This window comes from Squalius cephalus (assembly GCF_949319135.1).
Source record: "Squalius cephalus genome assembly, chromosome: 12".
In the NCBI taxonomy this organism is placed as follows: Eukaryota; Metazoa; Chordata; class Actinopteri; order Cypriniformes; family Leuciscidae; genus Squalius; species Squalius cephalus.
The window spans coordinates 17,411,803-17,432,891 of NC_137133.1; the positions used below are offsets into that span (position 1 = coordinate 17,411,803).

A 21,089-nucleotide genomic window follows, 5' to 3' on the forward strand; every position below is an offset into this window, starting at 1 on the left:
AATTCGACGAGGAAGAAAACGATTTATGTGATTTATGTTACAGAGATTTATGTGTACACGATGGCGTTCAGCGACTATTGCCGTTTGTGCAAGACAAACATGAGGGTAGAAAGTATATATGGACACTCTACAGACATGTTTTTATCGAAAAAACCACAGAGTTTATCCGAGAGGTTAGCGTCGTCTTGCTGCTCCCTCCCCGTTCTGTGATGGGTCCCCTCGCTGAGGCGAAAATCTGGTCCATGGAATCCAGGCTGCCTAGCAGCGTGAATAAAATCCAGGGGGCCAATGTTTCGGAAAACATTGAAGCTTCCCTGGGCACTGCCGTTGATTAGCGGACCCCCACCTGCTGTTAGCATTCCATTGACTCCCATTCATTTTGGCGTCACTTTGACAGCGAATAACTTTACATCTGAGGCGTTTAAAGACTCCATTTGTCCATTATTTATGTCTAAAGAAACACGAAAATGTATAAAAGGCTCCATTACCTTGTATCTTACGTTATGGCCCCGTAGAAGCCGTTTTTGTAAAAATAGGCTAACGATTGCGTCATAACCACACCACCGTATGGACAGGAGGAGAAGCTCGCAGGCAATCGGGGGGACGTGGAGGCAAAATGACAAAATAATTAATCAGAATACTTAGCAAAAGTTTCTCCTGCTCCTAGCTCATGGACACCTCCTACTCACACTCTCCGTTACTGCAAGTTTCGGAAGGGAATGATTCAGATTTCTCTAGGCACAGCTACTAGAAGACAGACGGGTTGCTCACGTCACATCTACGTCGTCAAGCTCAGTTTGAGTCTGCGCAGTACGCTCAGACATCAGGAAGTGAGTGCTTCTAATTGACTTCACTTTTCTCCGTTGAATCCAATGGGGTCGCTGTGTCCATTTCTTTTACTGTCTATGATAAAATCGCGCTGTGCAAGGCAGCATGGGGAAACCCAGGCTAATTAAAAGGTAGGCTACTTTAAATGTGAAACTAAAACTGCCAGTAGGTGGCGGCAAGTCACTGTCTTAATAAATGAGTTGAGGGAGTCATTCATTCAACCGATTTGTTCAAACAGCTGATTCATTCAGGAAAGAAGCAAGTGATTGTTCATTGAATCATTAAATTGATTAGTTCAAAGCGCGAATTTCAGTCAAATAATAATCGCCTGTGCTGTGCTGGTTTCATTTTGAAATTCTCGTCCGTGAAATAAAGGGAAAACAAACAATATTGACAATATTGTTTATAAAATGTAAATCACAATGTTTATTTATTGTTAATTTAACTGTTATATAAAATAAATATCACATTTGCAATTGTGCACGGAAAACGGTACTCTTGCTGATGTGATATTGTAGGCCTATGATAACAACATAATATGATATAAATATAAGACAAAAACTAATTTGGGAACATGCCTATAACGGCACGCAGTGAGCACGAGAGACAAAAGTGATGTCAGCTCACAGTGCCCCATACGTCGTTAAAACAGTGATTACAATATCATAATAGACAATACACATCGCACACCACTGCGCACAAAGAATGAACTTACAATTGAACTGACATTTACCAACTTGCTTCTCCTGTTTCGCGTGCAGGAGACAGACGTAATGCTGCCGCGAATGTGACGCGAAATGTCACGTGAACAAGCAAATCCACAAAGAAAGAATAATAAATAAAAAAGTACGCTATTCAATTAGATAGTTTTCATTAGGAAGACATTTAGATATGTCTAAGTCAAATTGCCATCGAAAATTTAAGACCTTTCATAAGCAGGCTAAAAATAAGACTTTTTAGGACTTTGTATTGCCTTAAACCATACATTTCGTGAGCCAACATGGCACATTCACAAAATAGCTATCTGAACGACCTCTCATACCTGTAGCTTATGAATCCCAACCTTGATGAAATTCGGGATAGCAATTTTAAGGGTTAAAATCACGTATACATAGCTTTTTATGATTGCAATTGCACGTTTGGGACTTTTTACAGTGTATGTCATGCGTGCTGCAGCATGCATCACTGTCCCACTACACTGATTCTCTCCTCTCCTCCTCTCACATCTAACCACCCCTCATCACGTCCCATTCACAGCATCATGGCGTTTGAGGGTGAGTATCATCACTGACCAGCGTGGCTAGAGTACACCGTGATCTTTATGGCTAACAACATGTAACAGGGTCAGTCTGAACGTACTTTGCGCGAGACGTTTATAGGAATGTTAAACGTAATCGATTTATTTTTAAGTGTAAGTTTAAATGTATTTTGACGTGGCCATAGCTGATTATGTGCTACTGCACCATTGCGGACAGACATATGGAGTAACGTAAGCGCTTCTGAAATGATAGCTAAAGGGTAGAACACAATAACGTGTTTTTAATGAAGTGGTTAAAGTCTTCATTTATAGCGTGCTTAATTTTTAGTCTGTTTGTTTTTTCGTTATGCTGTCGTCGCGTTATAAAGCGACAGTGTTTATAACAGCATGTGAGCGAGGTCTCCATCTGTTGTGTAGTTCATGTCTTTGACCAGCCAGGTGGCCACGTAAAGTTAGATTAGTAATGCTACAAGATGGCTTACTTACTGATACATTGTACTCTTCTGTGAGTTTTGACATATTAGTAAACAAGAAAAATGTGTAAAAAAAAAAAAAAAAAAAAACACTCCCTGAAGGATGTTGACATAATAATTGTATATAAATAATAATAATGTTTATGGGTGAAAAAAACAATAACTTAGCCTACATGGTCCGATAAAATAAAACAAATAAAAAAAAATCTCACCAAATAACTTGCATATGGGCTTGAAAATTAGAAGTGGAAATGCCTGAGATTATGAAGTAAAGAAACTAGCAGTAAGGCAAAATTGCCTTTAAAAATATCCGGTCACTGCCACTCATGTTTGTCCTGTCTGACTATTTCTTCGAAGGAACACAAAATTAGTCTTTTTACATTTTTAATTTAAAATGTTTAATTAGGCTACTTAAACTTCTCGAATCTGCACTGGTAGAAAAAAACGGTAACTAAAAAATTAACTGATTTTATTCAAATCAAAAGTATTTTTTAACATCACTGACTGAACAAAAATTTATACCAACAAAACAAATTTTTAATCAAGTAGATATAGCTGTTTAAGGTATCAATTGCACATTACCGCTTTATACGGTGTGGTAGGCCTACAACGTTCAGTCACTGTTCATTTTCATTGCATTGAAAAGACAGGCAATGGCATTCTTCAGAAATTTTACTGTTGTGTTTTCAAAGAAATAACAAAGTCATACAAAGTCAACAAGTTTAGAACAACATGAGGTGATTAAATGATCAGAAAAAAACTTTTTGATTCAGTTATTCATATTTGGGTGAAAAAATGATTATTGCTTTAAGAATAGTTTGTGACAATATAATGGAAAGAAAATGGAATAGCTTGAGCCAGAAAGGTGTAGTACAGCACACTGTGTACAAAATGATGCTCCGAGAGAGAGATAGAGAGAGAGAGAGAGAGTGTGTGTGTGTGTGTGTGTGTGTGTGAGAAATGCATCTTCATTAATCAAAATGTCACAGCAACATCTACTTATTTTGAACGGTGTCACTGCAATGTGCATCTAGAATATGAATTGTAAAGTCAGTGACAAATATATAGCTATGACGTCAAAGAGTCAATAGGCTTTTTCGTGATCACAAGTGCTATCTTAAAAGAGGTGTATCCTGTCCTCAGGTGGAGGGCGGAGCTGTGGTGTTCATGAACTCATCTGCGCTAGACGAGGTGAGAGCATCTTCCCGTTCCATGATAACATGCACCAATTGTGCCTGACTTGTAATGCTTTATACTTTTAAATAGATAAAATATAAGTAAATAGTGTGTGCCCCTTCACCTCCCTTGTCCCATACTTCTATCAATTATGAATGACCTATCAAGTTTGGTGAACAAAAACAAGCGTCATTATTAATTCATGGCGAAGGATTATGTTACGAGCCGGAAGACCTATGTGTAAACAACACAATTTCTACTACTTAGTCCCTGATATTTAAATAATCATGTCTTTATCTCTGTCTATAACTGCCACAGAGCAAAGAGGAAGATTTTGTTACAGTTGGCAGCAGTGAAAGATTAAGGGTGAAATGTCAAATATTGAGTGTTGAAGCTTTGCCTTATGGGATTTTAGTTCATTTGGATTAGCAAAATTGCATTTGGTTGCATTGTCACAAATGGGGTAACTCACAGATCTGAGAAGTATACTGTTAAGTGCATGTACAAAGATATTTGTTCTTGACATGTACAGTATAAAATGCTATTCAGTGCTATTCTAAATGCTATTCACTACAAACACTGCTTTATAATCTAAACTTGGCGGTGTTTCAAATTATATTTCTGTCTATCTATGGTTCAATTAGCATAAGGACATGTGTTTTGCCACTTATATCCCTGTCAATCCAGTTCCAGTTTCTTTTAATGTAGGGTAGGTTCCAATGGAAGGTCCAATAGTATTGTGTGCACAAAGTGTCAAGGGGCATCCGATTACCTTAGACTAGTGAATTATTCAGCACTGGGAGAGATAGATTGAAGACAGGAGCTATAGATTCACTCACTGTAAGGGATAGAAGGCAAAACCTTTTAAATATCATGGCTTAACTGGTCTATAAGGAATAAGGAGCATTGGAAGAGGATATATAAAGGTATTGTTGTCCACAAACTGACTGAACAGCGGGATAATTGGATTTAAGACACATTGATGGACTCCTGCTACCTGCAAACTGCGGTAATATTTGCTGGAGTGTTGAGTGCTTTTACAGTTTTGCTGAACGTAATGCACTGTTAGGTTTAAATAAACTGCGACTAATGTATTTCATGGTCTGTTGAAGAAGCAGAGAAAGTCTGTGCTTTACTCTCATGTTTCTACTCTAAATAGGAGGTTCACTAAAGGTTTATATTCAAATATTCTTATCTTGCAAAATAGAAGCATCTTTTTTTGTGTTCATAACTTTTGGTCCCCACAATTTTTTCATTTTTTTTTGGTCTATACTTTGCACTTGTAAAGAGTGACTTGTGTATGACTTGAGTTGCAGTTGTACAGGTTTAATGGTTGTTAAAAACTTGCTCTCAGTGATCTTATGCAATTTTTAGAAAACTTGTCTGAAAGTTTAGTAAACATCTCTAAAATGCTTATGTCTTGTCATCTGTCCATGTTAATACAAATAATGGTAATCGAGCAATGACAGTGTGATTTGTTCCATATTGACATTGAGAACGTAACTTTTCCTTTAAGAAAATTATACCAAGGTTTGTTGCCCTGTCATCACAGTAGCATCCATCACCATCTACATTGCTTATCTGTTATCTGGGTAGATCAAGTTCTCAGCTCTTGACCTTTACTTTCTCAGCTTTTGTCCTCCAACCCTATGCTTTCTCTTTCTCTGTTTCTCTTCTTTAGTATCTCCTGAACTGCTAGGTGTCCTGTCCTCCATTGCTTTCTTCATGGCCGTGATCGCTCTGTTTTTTCTTTACCTCAGCAGCAAGCTGTCAGTGGAGAGCCCAAGCAGTGATTTGCCACATTTTGAGGGTTTTAACAAGGATTTGCAAGGTAAATATTTGGAGAGTTGTCAATGTGTTCACTATTCAGTAATATATGTGGCTGTGTATCAAATCTGAAGGCCTGGGTATACTTAAATATACTTAAAAAAATAAATACAAAACCTGTGGTAATTGAAAGAAAATAAGTTGACAAAAAGATTGAATCCAATATTTGGTCATAATATTTCAATGAGAGATTTATAAGCTATTTTTTTGCAGGCTGGTCATTTTTGGAACACCACAAGTGTGACTTTGTGCAATTTTGTACAAGATTAAAGCATTTCAAAACAAACTTCCTGGTTAAACATTAAAGCACAGTAGTGTGATAAATTGTACAGAATATTTAAAAATTGTATTCAATACTGCCAAATTTTTGGCCAGATCCAAAAAGAAATACGACACCTGTGCTAGTTGAAGGAAAACAAGTTGACAAAAAGATTGCATCTAATAATTGGTGATAATATAGAGTAATGATAAGTAATTATAAGTAATTGTGAACACCAATGTGGGGGAGGGGTGGGCACAACAAATTACAAAAATTCTCAAATTTTTGGGGGGGGAAGTAGTTATTCACTGGGCAAGCAAAGTCAGTAAGTTTTAGTCTAATGCAATGCAACGTTAACTAGCATTTTCGGGGAAAAGAAAATCCTCTCCAGGTCAAAATTACTCAAACACAATCTGAGGGTTAAATGAGCAGTCTTTCCAGCATTTCTTGCCATCAAAGTCCATTTAAAATTATTTAAAATTAAAATTATTTCTAATTTTCAAAAGTATCGAAAGCAAATAGATCTGTGAGCAGGTTGCCCTTATAGGCAGCCTACTGTATATCAAGTTAGCTCACTAGGTTTTAAAACACCTGTATGTCCTGTATATCCTTTTTCCTTAAATATGAGATGCTTGCAAACAAAATGTTATTGATGAAACTGAAGATTAATGTTCAAGCTGACTCTTCAACAGAATTTGCGGTCAGTTAGCAGACACATACCAAAGGCACAAAGCAATGGCATTTTTCAAGAACTTCCAACAGAGTCTCCCTTCCGTCAGTTCCCTTCTGGACTCTGTCTCAAACACTGTCTCGACTGCTGTGGACGATTTGTCCTCTGCAGTGAGTGACGTCACCTACACTGTCAGTGACCAACTAACGGAGCAGGTCAATACAATCATCAATAAAGTACAGACTGAAGAGGATGAAAAGGAGGCTGAAGGGTCGACTGACGAAGTCCAAAAGGATGGGAGAAAAAGCAAGCTGAAGCGGCAGGAGACAGAAGCTAATGCTGCAGACATTGATGGAGAAGGTCGAAAGAGCCGAAAATCAAAAAAGAACTCTATGTGGACTATTGAAATAGATGAAGAGGAAATCCAGAGAGAGAAAAAAAGACAAGAGGAAGCAAGAAAAGCTGAGGATGATGAGTGGGAGTGGTGTTACGCCCCTGCTAAAGGATGGTATCGTAAAAGGAGGGACCCAAACCAGCCACAAAGCTCATCTCAGAGCACAGACAACCAGACAGGGAACAGTGACCAAGCATCACAAAAGGTAGAGTCTGCCTCTCAGGATGAAAGTAACTCCTTGTCCGGCAAACACAAAAATGAAGGCGACAACCACAATGAAAATGCTAATGGCATGCACCCATATGATAGTCTGGAAGAACAGGACTCTCAGGAAATGTCTGCTGATCCTGTTACATCAGCATCAAAGTATGAAAAGAATGGAGAGCACAATAGTGTTGAGGAAGATGATTGTTCTGAAAGATGTGAGAAAACGACACAATCTAAAGACAGACGAAAAGATGAAAATGAAGAAGATGAAGACAAAGCATCATGTGAAAAAGGTAAAACATCAAAACAAAAGAAGAAAGGACAAGTCTATAGTGATGAAGAACAGGAGGAGGGCACTCAGGAATCAAAGTCAAAGAGCTCAAAGTCAAAATCAAAGGCAAAGAAGGACAAAGAGGGTAGAGGTGAGACTGTATGCTGGACTTGCTGTGCTCTTCTGGTTTTGTATCACTGGTTCTCTTTGGTTTCTCATTGCACCCCTTGATTGACACATACAAATGGATAGTGTTTTATAGGTTTTAAAACTTTTCTCTTCATAATATTTTCTGTTTTACTCCTGATGAGGGCTGTGTTTCTCAAAAGCATTGTATGCTAAAGTAGATTGTTGAACCATTGGCACCAATGGTCTCTGCAATTAACTTTTGACACAATGCTTTTGAGAAACACAGCCCTGGACTGTCACAAGGGGAGGACAACCTGGAAAATTGTCTTGTGGCCAGGGTGGCCAAGTAGGGACTATTGCAGTGGTCCCAAACCCTGGTCCCAGAGTCCTCCCAACTGTATACATTTTGGATGCCACCCTTTTCTAACACACTGGCTGCATCTGAAATCGCACACATCCCTACTACTAGGCGAAAAACAGTATGTGACAAAAGAAGTTTGTCCGAATTCACAGTACTCAAAAAGAGTAGGCAAAAAGAACCCGGATGACCTACTACTTGCGGTGAGATTCTGAAGTGCGCATACGATGGACACTTTACTATCCCATGAGAGGATTTGTCAATGGCAGTGAAGTGGCGCAACTGATGCTGGAAGGTCACATGAAAATGACAGCATGGTGTATGTAGTATGTCCGGATTACATGTTTTCAAAATAAGCACCTACTCAAGAAATATGCGATTTCAGATGCAGCCATTCATTTCGGGTCGTGGAGTCTCTACTAATCATCTAATGAGTTGGTTCAGGTGTGTTTGATTAGGGAGATAAAATGTGCAGAGCTTTGGGTCTCCAGGACCAGGATTGAAAACCACTGGCCTAGTCCACGGGTGTTCAATCTTGTACCTGGAGATCTACCTTCCTGAAAATTTGACCTCCAATCTTATGCCTGCTACAGACTGTGCGATTTCGGCAACCCTATAAGAGCGTTACAAATCACACTGTACGTCATGGATCTAATAAACTTGGGTATGACATGTATGTAGACTACGATGATGACACATATTGAATAGATGGGCCCTATCATACATCCGGCACAATGTGGCGCCAGGCGTGACGCAAGAGTTTTTTGCTTGTTTCAGCCCGATGCAGTTATCATTTTCACCTCCTGCGCCACGTTGTTTAAATAGCAAATGCATTTGTGCCCATTTGTGTGCCCATGGACTGCTGGTTTGAAAATGAGGTGTGTTCAGGCGCATGGTTGGCGCGTTGCTATTTTGAGGCAACTGAAATAGACTGCACCATTGACCAACTGAAACGTGGTCTAAAGTCAATGGCACAGTATTTTTATTTATTTAAAGGGCGCATTATTAATATGCGCCTATAGGCGGGTACACAACGCACGTACACTCTGCTTATTACACACTCAGGGCACACTATGGCCCGGTTTCACAGACAGGGCTTAGACTAAGCCAGGATTAGACCATAGATCAATTAGGACATTTAAGTAATTTTTATAAACATGCTTAGAAAAAAACATTAACGATGTGCATCTTAAAACTAAAAAGGCAATGATATATTTTTAAGATCAGTCAGTGCAAGTTTATTTAAGTGGAAACAGCTCAGACTTACATTTTAGTCTAGGACTAGTCTTAAGCCCTGTCTGTGAAACCAGGGGAAAGCTTAAATATTAAAAATAAAAGTATTATCATGTAAAATATTATTATTGTGTACATAAGGTGGAATCCGGCTTGTCCCGTAGATGGTCTGCTTGTGTGCTTTAACCTCGCGCATTAGCAGATCCGTTTCCTCGCTAGAGAAGTGTCTCTCCGCTTGCAAATTCCGCCATGTAAATAGCAATCCGCCATGGCGCGAGAGCAACTCGCGGGAATAGGAGATGAGACTCTGATTGGTTTATTGCACGTTACGCTAAAAACACACCCATTACTCATTAAGAGAATAGGGACAACCCTTTTAGACCATGCGCCGGGCGCGCCGACCATTTTTCCTGTCGTTAAACTAGCAAAAGTGGATTCGGACACGCCCTAAGTGCACTTGCGCGTGCGCTTTAGACCATGTGCTTAGATCATTAAAATAGGGCCCATAGGCTATGACGCAAGTTAGTATAGAAGAATAAAACGTCATCAGCATGCGCTAGTGGTAAACAAAAAGAGCAAGATGAATCGCACTTTGGAAATTGTGGTTTTTATGTGCGCTGAAAAAAGAGGAGGAAGCAAAAGATGAGAATAGGGACGTGGTCATGGCTAAGGAAAAGGAGCTTTAGGTAAGTAGTTTTAAGTTTTAGCGCCATGTCGCTTTGATCAATACGCCATTTCATGTTGCATTTTTAATGGCTAGTCAGTAGACGTTAAGATGCTAAATCATGCTAAATTTGTGACACTGTCAGAAAATTATTGCAGGCTATCTTTGGTCGCAAGACCGTGACAACGGCGGGCTTTGAATCTCTCTCACTGTACAACGTAGGAGCCAGAACCACAGAAATCGCCACGATTGGTCATCTTCCATCTGGGACAGCCCAAAACCGTACAATATGTACTGGGCAGTGGGCATTAATCAAATACACGTGAAACAGCAAATTAAGATCTTTATGGATACTTGATAACTACAAATATGTGTGTTGATGCAGGCTTGGAACTGAACTCATATGGTGCGTCTCAATCAGCTCCCGAGGTCGTGAATCAGTATATCAGTCCTTCGGATGATACGTTAAACCGAGGTCATTAAAAATCCCCGGCATCCTGGCCAAATTTTCCCCTGGCCTCTGATTGGCTTCATCACTGTCTCCTCTCCACCAGTAAGCTGGTGTGTGGTGGGCGTTCTGGCACAATATGGCTGCCGTCGCATCATCCAGGTGGATGCTGCACATTGGTGGTGGTTGAGGAGATTCCCCCTTCCACGTAAAGCGCTTTGAGTACCCAGAAAAGCGCTGTATAAAAGTAACAAATTATTATTTATTATTATTATTATATTGTGTACATGAATCCGGGCACTGATAAGGACCCTGGTTTACCACACATTGGGACAGTTATTACTCAATTTCCAGCGACATGATTACAGACAACATAAACGTGCAACGTTGTAGAACATTTTTATGCTTTGCGCTTCAGTAATGTGACCTAATTTCCGGTAAGGAAGCATAGTGAGCATCGATGCTCCTTGATTTTTGCAGTACATTATGGGATTTTTTTAGGGGGCAAACGTTTCCAGTGCACTGGAAGGATTTTGCGATTGAGATAGCCCTTATAATGGCCGACTCCCTGATCAGTGCCCTGACTACTGAACTAGGGAGCTGATTGAGACACACCCATGAAAATGATGTTCCAGGCCTGGTGAATTTTAGTGATGGCCCTCCCTTTACTGATGTTTTCCTTTTTATAGGTGAAGAGTGTAATGTGTTCACTGTAAAATACTTCCATATCCCAATTTGACGATGACTTTAAATGAGCCATTTATTGGTTGTCAACTTCTAGCTTAAAAAGTTGTGGCAGTTTTGTGGCAGGACTACCTGTTTCCTCAAACAATGGAAGTGTACTTGGGGTGTGGAGTAGGAGGGAAACCTGTTTGGAAACAATCATTACTTTTGTGTTTGGTGCCAATAGTTTTGTTTGTAACATGGGTATGGGTTATAAATTACAAGAGGGTGAGAAATTAACAATGACTCTCACCTTTTGCATATCACTGATGTGCAAAAAGTTTACATTTGGGTATTTTGACTGTAGATCAAGTTCTCTGTTCTTTCTTAGACGGGGGTTGTCCAGATAAAGGATCATCTGAGAGTGAGGACGAAACACCAAAAAAACACAAAGACTCGTCCTCTCACCAGCATAGAAGTGGGTGGAAAAACAGGGATGCTGAAAATGAGGATTGCAGCAGTGAAGCCTCAGCTGAGCAGGGTAAATATTGTACACTGTCTGAATGATGAAATAATCTTAATTATGCTGCAATCAGGATGTAATCATTTTTGCATTTCTGTCTCACTAACCAGTTAAAAGGAAAAAAGGTTCAAGTTCCCTGAATGAACTCCAGCCTCCACCATACCTGGACAAAGACGATCTCAAGTGTGGCTCAAGGGGCCGCAGTGATTCGGCAGAGGGCAGTGGAAGTGAGGGCAGTGAAGACCCTGAGGACACAGAGAGTTACCTGAATAAGGGCTATGAGGAGGACGCACCCAGTGACAGCACAGCCGTTTTGGGCCCGGAGGTGAGCCCCTCGTCCCGTCGTTTCCGATGTGTTCTTCTATGAGAATCCTGGCCCCACCCTCTGATGCTCTTATTCACCAATGAAACTATCAAAATCCTCACACAGTGTTGTTATGTCTCCAAGAGAGCTGTTCACTTCAGTGTATGTTGTGACAAATATTTGCATGTTTTTTTTTTTACTTTTTTCACCAATCCCTTGTTTTTTGACATGAGATTATTTTTTTTTAATCCATTTTCATTTCTTTGAGTAATATTGTGTTCATCCACGATAATGCTTATAAATGCCAAACTGATAAACTAAGACACCTGGGGCCGGTTGCATAAACTGCTAAGACTATTCTTACAAGGTAGTCATAAAGACTGTTCATAACCATCAAGTGAGGTACATAAAAATGTAGATTGATCTAATTTGAAACTGTAAAGTAAGACTGATTACCCCTAACTAACAGCTAGTTGCGTCCTAGTTCTTGAGACACAGTCTTAACATAATGGCAATGTTTATGCAACTGGCCCCTGTCATCCATTTCTATATGTTTTTTTTTTTTACATTTCTGTCTGTTTGAATTCCCATTCACTAGTGTCCTTTCTTTTAGAGACCATTGTAACAGTAACATTTTCAGCTGTTTATTAAAATATAACTTCATTGTCACATGAATGAGTCATATCACTGATGGTTTTAATTATGAGGAGCAAGGACGACAGTTCATGGATTCTCAGGCTGTGGCAGGTTTGGTTCATTCTGGCCACATCTGGTAAGTTTGCCTTTGAGTTTGCTTGTGATTGGAGACACTGAAAGCCTGAATGCAGAAATAGACATCTTGTACGTAAAGCCAGGCTACTTCAGGCTACTCCAAAGATCAGACTGCTTGATTGATTTTTGGAGATAAAGTTTAATAGTACACTATACTGTAACTCTCAGAACTCAAAACTTACTTCCAGTCCAAAAAGAGCATTTATTGAAACTAATGCCCTGTTTACAGCTGGTGGTACATTAGGATGCCTTTTGGTCGATCATATCACAAGTTGACGACGCTAAATACAGGTGTAAACGGGGTCTAAAACGTGTGAGCTTATCCACTTTCGACCACTTCCAGAGGTAGTCGAAAACGCATTTGGCCGGATTGCTTTCGTAGTGTGAACGCTCATGTGGTCCAATGCGTTTGAACAGCCACAAAAGACTGTCAACTCTGCGCCTACTGAGCTAATGCGTAAACATTATGGGAAGCACAGTAGCCAGACTGAACTTAAATTTTTTCGGCTAAAGATCCAAGTTTGGTTGGAAGACGAAAAACGTACCAAGACCGATGTTCTCTCACCATTCCTGATTTCTAACACACACTCACAGCGTTCGTCGTGATCTTGTGGCTATCAGAGAAGAAACTAAAATTGCTGCTCTCCGTGTGTTTTTCAGTCGTCTCCGGGCGCATTCATATGTAAATAGCTTATTTTGTCCATTAGATCGAAAGGTCTGAAAAAACCCATACCTGTATCCACCCATAGACACCCATGTTGTGAGGTTTTGCGCTCGTGCACGGCTGCCTATGACGGCTGCACGCGAAAACCTCACAACACCCACCCCTGTCGGTGATTGGTTGGAACACTATTTATTTTGGTTTTGAGTGTTGGTGAAACCAACTGTTTTTGTGTGCATATCTCAGAGCCTAGGCTGCCTACAGAGACGCGTTTTTTTGACGGCATGCTTATGGGGCGGGCAGCTAGCGGATCGTTAGGAAAGATTAGATGAATGTGATAATTTATGTTTGGGCCTGAAATCGCTGATACAACCTTTAAAGAAATCAGGACAGAAGAGGATGAAAGTGTACAAAAGAGACAGATTAAAACACCAGGTGTAAACAGGGCCTATGCTGCTAAAACAGCATGTTTCAAACTTCCACAACTATCTGATGTCAAATGAATACAATTCAAAACATGACCATCCACATATCAATGATGACTATTCAGTGTTTAGAAATGGTCCGTGATCAATTTAATATTGTAAGAGTAAAATGTTAAGTTAGCTTTTTACTTTTCATGGATGTGTGTAGCATTTGCCACCATTCTAACCTTCATTCTTAACAAGATTTCTGATCATTTATGCCCAATCATAACGGTTTCAGTAGCACATTACAGTGTGGATTGTTGATATGCAGTCACAATGATTTATAAAAATATTGTTTACATAGATGTAAACAAAATGTTTACAAAAAAGCAAAAAATGGGCAAATTATTTCTAAGAGTAAGCAGGAGAGTGGGAAAATGATCATGAACAAAATTATATACAGTAACTTGCCGTGTCACCAACACAGGCACCCTCAAGAATTTTGAGCTGTTAATTTTTTTACATGCACATCCATTTCCCCCATCAAACATGACCCGTCTTTCCCTTTCTCTGACAGGATAGCTTAATCCCACCCCTTCCAGAAACATATGAACCAGAGGCATTGGGGAAATATGGCACACTGGATGTGGCCTTCGAATACAACCCTGGTGAACAACGGCTTGCGGTGACAGTGACCGCTGCCACAGATATTCCAACACTTAAGAGTACTGGAAACATTTCCTGGCAGGTCCACCTGGTTTTACTACCCACCAAAAAGCAGAGAGCCAAAACAGGAGTGCAGAAGGGACCCTGTCCCGTCTTCACAGAAACATTTCGGTTCTCATGTGTGGAGCAGGAGGCCTTGGGGGACTATGCAGTCCGGTTTCGTCTCTACAGTGTGCGGCGCATGAAAAAGGAAAAGGTCCTAGGGGAGAAGGTGTTCTACTTAACCAAACTCAATATGCAGGGCAAGCTCGCTCTTCCTGTTACTCTGGAGCCTGGCACCTCAGTTCCTGTAAGCAGTGTTTGTGTGCATGCAGGATACATTTTCCGTAGCCAATCAGGTTTCAGAGTCATAAAAATCCATTTTATAATGGTAATCCTGTAATGTCACTGTTTTTCAGGGCTGTGGATCAGTGGTGAGCGTCTCTCGGAGTGCAGGAGCTCTGTCGCACCGCTCAACTGGAGAATCCTCCACTCCGGAGCTTCTGCTGGGTCTCCTCTACAACGCCACCACAGGGAGACTGTCCGCCGAGGTTATTAAGGGCAACCATTTTAAAAACTCTGCCACCGATAAACTGCCAAGTAAGAAATACACCTGCATAATCCTTTTAAAAGCAAACCTGTTTCATGCATGTGCAGTCTTAATGTTTTTTCCTTTTTCTGTTCTGCTTGTAAATTGAACTGCTCTCTTTTTATCTGTCACTGTATTTTCTATCATATTCCTTTTTCTGTGTCTTGTCCTGTAGTTGGCCTGTTTTGTTGTGTAAAACACTTCATTAGTGGGCAACTGTATATCATGAGAGGTAAGTTTATTGCCATGTCAAAATGTCAAAACCATCCATTTAACAGATTCTCCGTCTTTACCTGCTGTGCTCAACTGCCTCAACATTTGACTTTCAGTAAAGTTTCATCGAGCGGTGTCCTGTAGATCTTGTAGAATATACACTGCCAGGATATTCCAGGATGATAATGTCAAAAATCATCAGGCTCAAATTGTGAAAGAATGGTTGGAAGGAGCCTGAATAATCACCTCTAAGGGGCTGTTTACACGACACCTTTTTCAACTAAAATCGGTAAAACCTTTTTTGCGTTTTGGCCGTTCGTTTACACGACAACAGCGTTTTGGGTGCCTGAAAATGCAAACTTTTGAAAACAGTATCCGTGTAAAACAACAAAAACGCGAATCTCTGAAGACAATGATGTCATGCACATGCGTATTACATGTTCAGTCTATAGTGTTTCATTGCCATCTAATGGCCTGGCAGCAGAATACAGCGTTTTTAGTCGTTTTCTTGGATCCGTGTGAATGGGTCTGTATGCGGAAAACTCAAAGGAAAAACTTTGAAAATTGAAAGTCTTTAGGATGTGCTAGAGAAGACTTTACAGAGAGCTGGACTCTTGCATTGTCAATACAAGATCTTGACCAAAAATGTATGCACCTCTTGATGGAAAGTACATCACAACACTTATTTCCATACTCCCTCCCAACCATCCTTTTACAATTTGAGCCAGATACTTTTTGCCTACTCTTTTATGAGTACTGTGAATTCAGACATACTACTTTTGTCACATACAGTACTGTTTTTCGCCTACTATATAGAAGAGAAGTATGCGATTTTGGATGCAGCCTATGCCTTCCTGTGGCTCTAGCTCTAGAATAATTGGTCACATGGCATTTATGGCTCAGTTGATTGGCTCAAAACAATCAGGCTATAGATCTGAGTGCCCATGAGTAAAGATGGCAAATTTCTACTTGCATACTTCTGCGAGATCCCAAGCAATTGCCATGGAGAATGGGAATGTTAACGGTTAGCTTTCTCTAGGTTTTTCAGTTATCTAATTAGCCAGCACCTGCAGCTCACACTCAGATTCTACTTTACTCAAAAGAGAAAGACATTTGTGAGATTTATAGAAACAACTAAAGTGTAATTTCTCAGGATACCTATTTCAGTGATATCACTTGATAAAGGCATGAGGAATATTTGAAGAGTTCAGATGCAAAAGCCTCTAAGTGCCATTTGAAATTTTCTTCTAGAATGATAATTTTTATCAAGCTCGTATATTTAAGTTCAGTAATTTCACTTAAATGGCAATGAATATTACCTATTAATTGTCATTTAAGTGAAATTATTGACCTTAAATATACAAGCTTGATAAAAAGGATCATTCTAGAAGAAAATTTCAGATGGCACTTAGAGGCTTTTGCATCTGAACTCTTCATTTATAATTCACCCATTGGTGAATCATAATTTATATATAATTATAATTCTACTGGTACTAACTGTAATGCAACGGTGATGTCAAAGTAATCATCTTGTCACCAAAAAATTGCATAATGATTTAATATTCAGACATTTAAACACGAGTTAAACGTAAAGTTTTTAATGTTGTTTATACAGGGCTTGGACAGTGAAACTGAAACACCTGGTTTTAGACCACAGTGATTTATTAGTATGATATTGGGCCTCCTTTTGAAGGCAAACAGCATCAATTCGTCTTGGGAATGACAGATACATGTCCTACACAATGGCCAGAGGGATTTTGAGCCATTCCTCTTCCAGAAAAGTGGCCTGGTCACTAAGTGATGCTGGTTGAGGAAAACGTTTTCTGACACGCTCCTCCAAAATACCCCAAAGTGGCTCAAAAATATTTCGATGTGGTGACTGTGCAGGCCATGGGAGTTGTTCAACTTCACTTTCACGTTCATCAAACCACTCCGTCACCAGTCTTGCTGTGTGTATTGGTGCATTATCATGCTGATACAAGGCACCCCCTTCAGGGTACAATGTTTGAACCATTAGGTGCACATGGTCGTCCAGAATGGTTCAGTAGTCCTTGGCAGTGACGGTAGGGAATGCCATGATATTGCAGCCCAAACCATCACTGATCCACCCCTGTGCTTCACACTGGGCAGCAACAGTCCGGGTGTTAAGCCTCTTTGGGACTTCTCCACACCGTAACTCTCCTGGATGTGGAGAAGACAGTGAAGATGGACTCATCAGAGAACAATACATGTTTCACATTGTCCACAGCCCAAGATTTACACTGTTGGCAATGAAACCCGACTTTTGGCATTGGCACGAGTGACCAAAGGCTTGGCTATTGCAGCCCAACCATGAATATTGACCCTGTGGAGCTCCCGACGAACAGTTTTGGTGGAAATAGAAGAGTTGAGGTGCTCATTTAATTCTGCAGTGATTTGGACAGCTGTGGTTTTATGTTTTTGGATTCAATCTAGGTTAGTACCTAGACATCCCTTTCAGATAGATTTTCCTCTTGCATCCACAGTTACTGTTGTTGGATGTGGTTCTTCCTTCATGGATGTATGCTGACATTACCCTGCATACTGTGGCGCTCGATACACCACAAAGACCTGCTGTCCTGGTCACAGATGAGCCAGTGAGACCTGCACCAACAATTTGTCCTCTTTTGAGCTTTTGAAACCTTCAACACTATATTGGCCAGTTGTTTCAATTTCATTGTCCAACCCCTGTATGTCTATGTGGTGTTTTTTAATGTGCTTTAAAACAAAACCATTTGAAAATTCATCAGTAAACACCTTTGCTGAGTATTTTCTCCTTAAAACTGCAGTGTACCAAAAACAGTCTTAAAAAAGCTTGACACGTCTGTTTCCTACCGTCACAAACATGTAGCCAGTCCCTTTCTAAGTTGCTCAAAGCGTTTCTAAGGATGCTGGTTTTTAGAAAGCAGCTGTCTGACTCTGAGATGGTAAACGGGAACATGGTTTGTATAACATTAGCATCACATTATTAGCTGTTTAATAACGTAGTCAAGCCAGGGCATCATATCAATTACGTAATGTATCTGGTGTTGTAGAGAGCGATACAAAAAATGCATTAGCATTCTGATACATTAACTTGTAGATGAATTTGTATAATTTGCTCTTCCTCTTCTTCTTCTGAATCGTTTTCTGGTTCAAACATATACGGCTGAATTAAACCAATTATTTCCACTTGCCATTGTGTAGCGTTTACTACAGTTGAGCGAGTAGATCAGGTAGCCCCGAGCTGGTGTAATTGACTGGAGGCGGGAACTAATTTTGCCAATGTCCTAAGATTTGGCATGTGCTATAATCTGACATAATATATAGTTTAGAGTGCACGCAAATTATGATTCACCCAATATCTCCATGTTATGAGTAGCATACTATCATCATACCTTTTCTATTTCTGCAGTATATATATTGTGCATAGCATGAAAATAAAATGGGTGATACAGTCATGTGATAAACATTGTGATAATATAGCATACTACTGTAATATTTATCATGTTATAATGCCAACTGTTTCACTTTAAAATAGTATGCAGTATACTGCACAGTATTTAGTAAATAGTTAGCTATTTTAGTTAAATACTAAATAGTTAGTTTTTTTTTCTTCTGAAAATAGCCCATGTGTTTGACTTGTTGCATGAGATCAACATCACCACCAGGTGGTACTAACTCACTGTTTCCCTTCCCATTCCATCAGACACTTATGTGAAGCTTACAATGGTGGACTCCAAAGGGAAAGAGATGTCCAAATGTAAGACCTCAGTCTGCCATGGCCAGCCCAACCCAAGCTACAAAGAGACATTTGTCTTCCAGGTGGCACTATTCCAGTTATCTGAGGTCACCCTGCAGGTGTCGGTGTACAGTAGGCGGAGCAGCATGAAGAGGAGAGAGCGGGTGGGTTGGGTCGCTCTGGGCCTCAACAGCACCACAGAGGAACAAGAGGAGCACTGGACCCAGATGAAAGAGTCAGAGGGACAGCAAGTCTGCCAGTGGCACACGCTCCTTAATCCATAGGGGGAAGCAGTGAAATGTGGTTTTTGGTCATCTGTACAGTACAGGGGTGTCCAATCATGCCCCTGGAGGGCCACTGTCCTGCCAAGTTTAGCTCCAACTGCAATTAAACACCCCTGAACCAGCTTATCAAGGTCTTAGTAGGCATAGAAACTTCCAGACAGGTGTGTTGAGTCAAGTTGGAGGTAAACTCTGCAGGAGTTTAGACACCCCTGGCTTTAGTAGGATTTAGTATGAGTAAATATTAATGGATTTATTCACACTAAATTGAATATTCAATCCTAATTTATTCCTTCATGTCACTCCAAACCCCACAAAGGGAGTACATTTAAAGAATGTTCATTCTCTTCCATGCAATTTCAGTTATTCAATTGGAACTTGTCAAGCTTCAAAAAAGTCAGAAATAACAACCAGAATGATCAGATCATTGAGTAATTTAGTTCATGACTGAATCATTCAGTTGATGTCAAGATTATCAACTTAAATTGCAATCCGTTCATCACAGAAAAAAGCAATCTTTAGGCTTCAGAAAACTGGAAAATCAAGTACTTTTTATGATACTTTTTTTGTGTCATTTTTGGAGTTTGACTGGCCTTATTTGATCAACTTTAATTAAGTCATACAGGGTTTAGAATGGCATGAATGCGAGTAAATTATTACAGAACGTTTGATTTTTGAGCGAACTATTCCGAAAGAAGTGGGTGACGTCGCAGTCACGTTTACGAAATGTCAGCGAAATTGTGCGGGCAAAGTAGATCTATCATTCATTGTCAATGCATGAAACACTGCTTAGTAGTCACTTCTAAAACAAGCAGCTTTATATCGGTTAACGCAGTAAATTTTGAATCTGATGCAAAACCATGAATCTGATGCAAAATCCACGTGGGGGAATTTTCAAGTCATGGGCTCTTCAAGCTAAATTCCCAATCGCGTTGATACTACTGGAATGACTATTTCGTCCATGGAATTTCTCCTAAACGTAAATGCGACTGCACCTTAATTTGAACTATACAGGAATCCTCCATGTTGGAGGTGCTGTTGACCACTTAAGTGATTGAGACTGTATTCCTCAGGATAGCAGTAATGGAGCTGCGGTTTTTTTGCAGTGTTGAGAAAAGTGACCGACTGAAAAAAGACGCCTTATGAATACTATACAGAACACTGAACTGACCCACTGCCATTGGCTCTGCCATCTGTACCAATTGTTTATTCACATCATAGCATAACTATAACTGTACTGTTGGCAGTTGCATAATCATTCAAACTACTTGAGGTTTTGCCTTTTTACTTGACTTGCAAATATGCAAATGCAAATATGCACTGCATGGTAACAGCTGAAGCATCAAGAGAATAAATTCATAATAAATATAGGACCAAAGCGCAAGTTCACATACATAATTCTATTTTATGAAGGGATATAAGGACTGTTTCACACCAGCAATGTTGCAAAATATTTAACATGAAAATGTACAAAAAGTAGGGCTGCTGAAGACTGTCTAAATGTAACTATTTAACTGATGCCTAAATGTTACTGATGCAAATCTGAGTAATTTAACTCATTATTTTTGTCATCTGTTTTCATATTGTGGAAGTAAATGCTGCATTATGTATGTTAACGCTGATTCAGGTTCATTTTTAATCTATGAGCAATGTAAACATTTAATAAAATCTGAATTTAAAAACACTTATGCAATCATTAGTGATGTTATGAACTTTACTATGCTTGGAAAAACAACTTTACAGTTAACTGATAATGTAATTCAAATACACTTTTATACCTTATCTTACTGAGAAGATAAATGTTTTTAGAAATGTTGTAAATGCAAATGGGAAGGACTTAACTAAGAAGAACTTAGGTGTTCATCATGCTCAGTCATGCTTAATAACTCATTTCATCACTTCTGACAACAGGCCGGATGAGGTTTGGCAACAGCAAAAATAGGCATACTGTGAAAAAATACTTTTTTTATTATTATCAAAAGTGGCTTACAAAACAAAACAGAAAATACAAAGGATAATCAAAAAGAATGGAAGGCAA

General features: G+C 39.6%; 1 protein-coding gene across 6 annotated transcripts; it reads left to right on the forward strand.

Moving 5' to 3' along the window:
• The first annotated feature begins 1,874 nt into the window (after nucleotides 1-1,874).
• syt14b (synaptotagmin XIVb) lies at nucleotides 1,875-20,728 on the forward strand. 6 transcript variants are annotated; one of them, XM_079889146.1, is made up of 10 exons: nucleotides 1,875-2,102; nucleotides 3,703-3,750; nucleotides 5,496-5,566; nucleotides 6,514-7,514; nucleotides 11,250-11,399; nucleotides 11,492-11,706; nucleotides 14,102-14,539; nucleotides 14,649-14,829; nucleotides 14,994-15,050; nucleotides 18,738-20,728. In XM_079889146.1, exons 4-10 carry the CDS (start codon nucleotides 6,557-6,559, stop codon nucleotides 19,052-19,054), a joined length of 2,316 nt encoding a protein of 771 aa, XP_079745272.1. In that variant the 5' UTR covers nucleotides 1,875-2,102; nucleotides 3,703-3,750; nucleotides 5,496-5,566; nucleotides 6,514-6,556; the 3' UTR covers nucleotides 19,055-20,728. The 6 variants fall into 6 exon arrangements, with proteins under 6 accessions (XP_079745272.1, XP_079745273.1, XP_079745275.1 ...); XM_079889147.1 differs by having other exon boundaries at nucleotides 5,499-5,566; XM_079889149.1 differs by having other exon boundaries at nucleotides 18,854-18,968.
• Nucleotides 20,729-21,089: the final 361 nt, after the last annotated feature.

Coding starts and splice junctions, on each gene's coding strand:
- syt14b (XM_079889146.1), top strand. CDS start 6,557: ATGGCATTTTTCAAGAACTTCCAACAGAGTCTCCCTTCCGTCAGTTCC. Junction 11,707..14,101: donor CAGCCGTTTTGGGCCCGGAG/GTGAGCCCCTCG, acceptor TTTCTCTGACAG/GATAGCTTAATCCCACCCCT. Junction 14,540..14,648: donor AGCCTGGCACCTCAGTTCCT/GTAAGCAGTGTT, acceptor ACTGTTTTTCAG/GGCTGTGGATCAGTGGTGAG.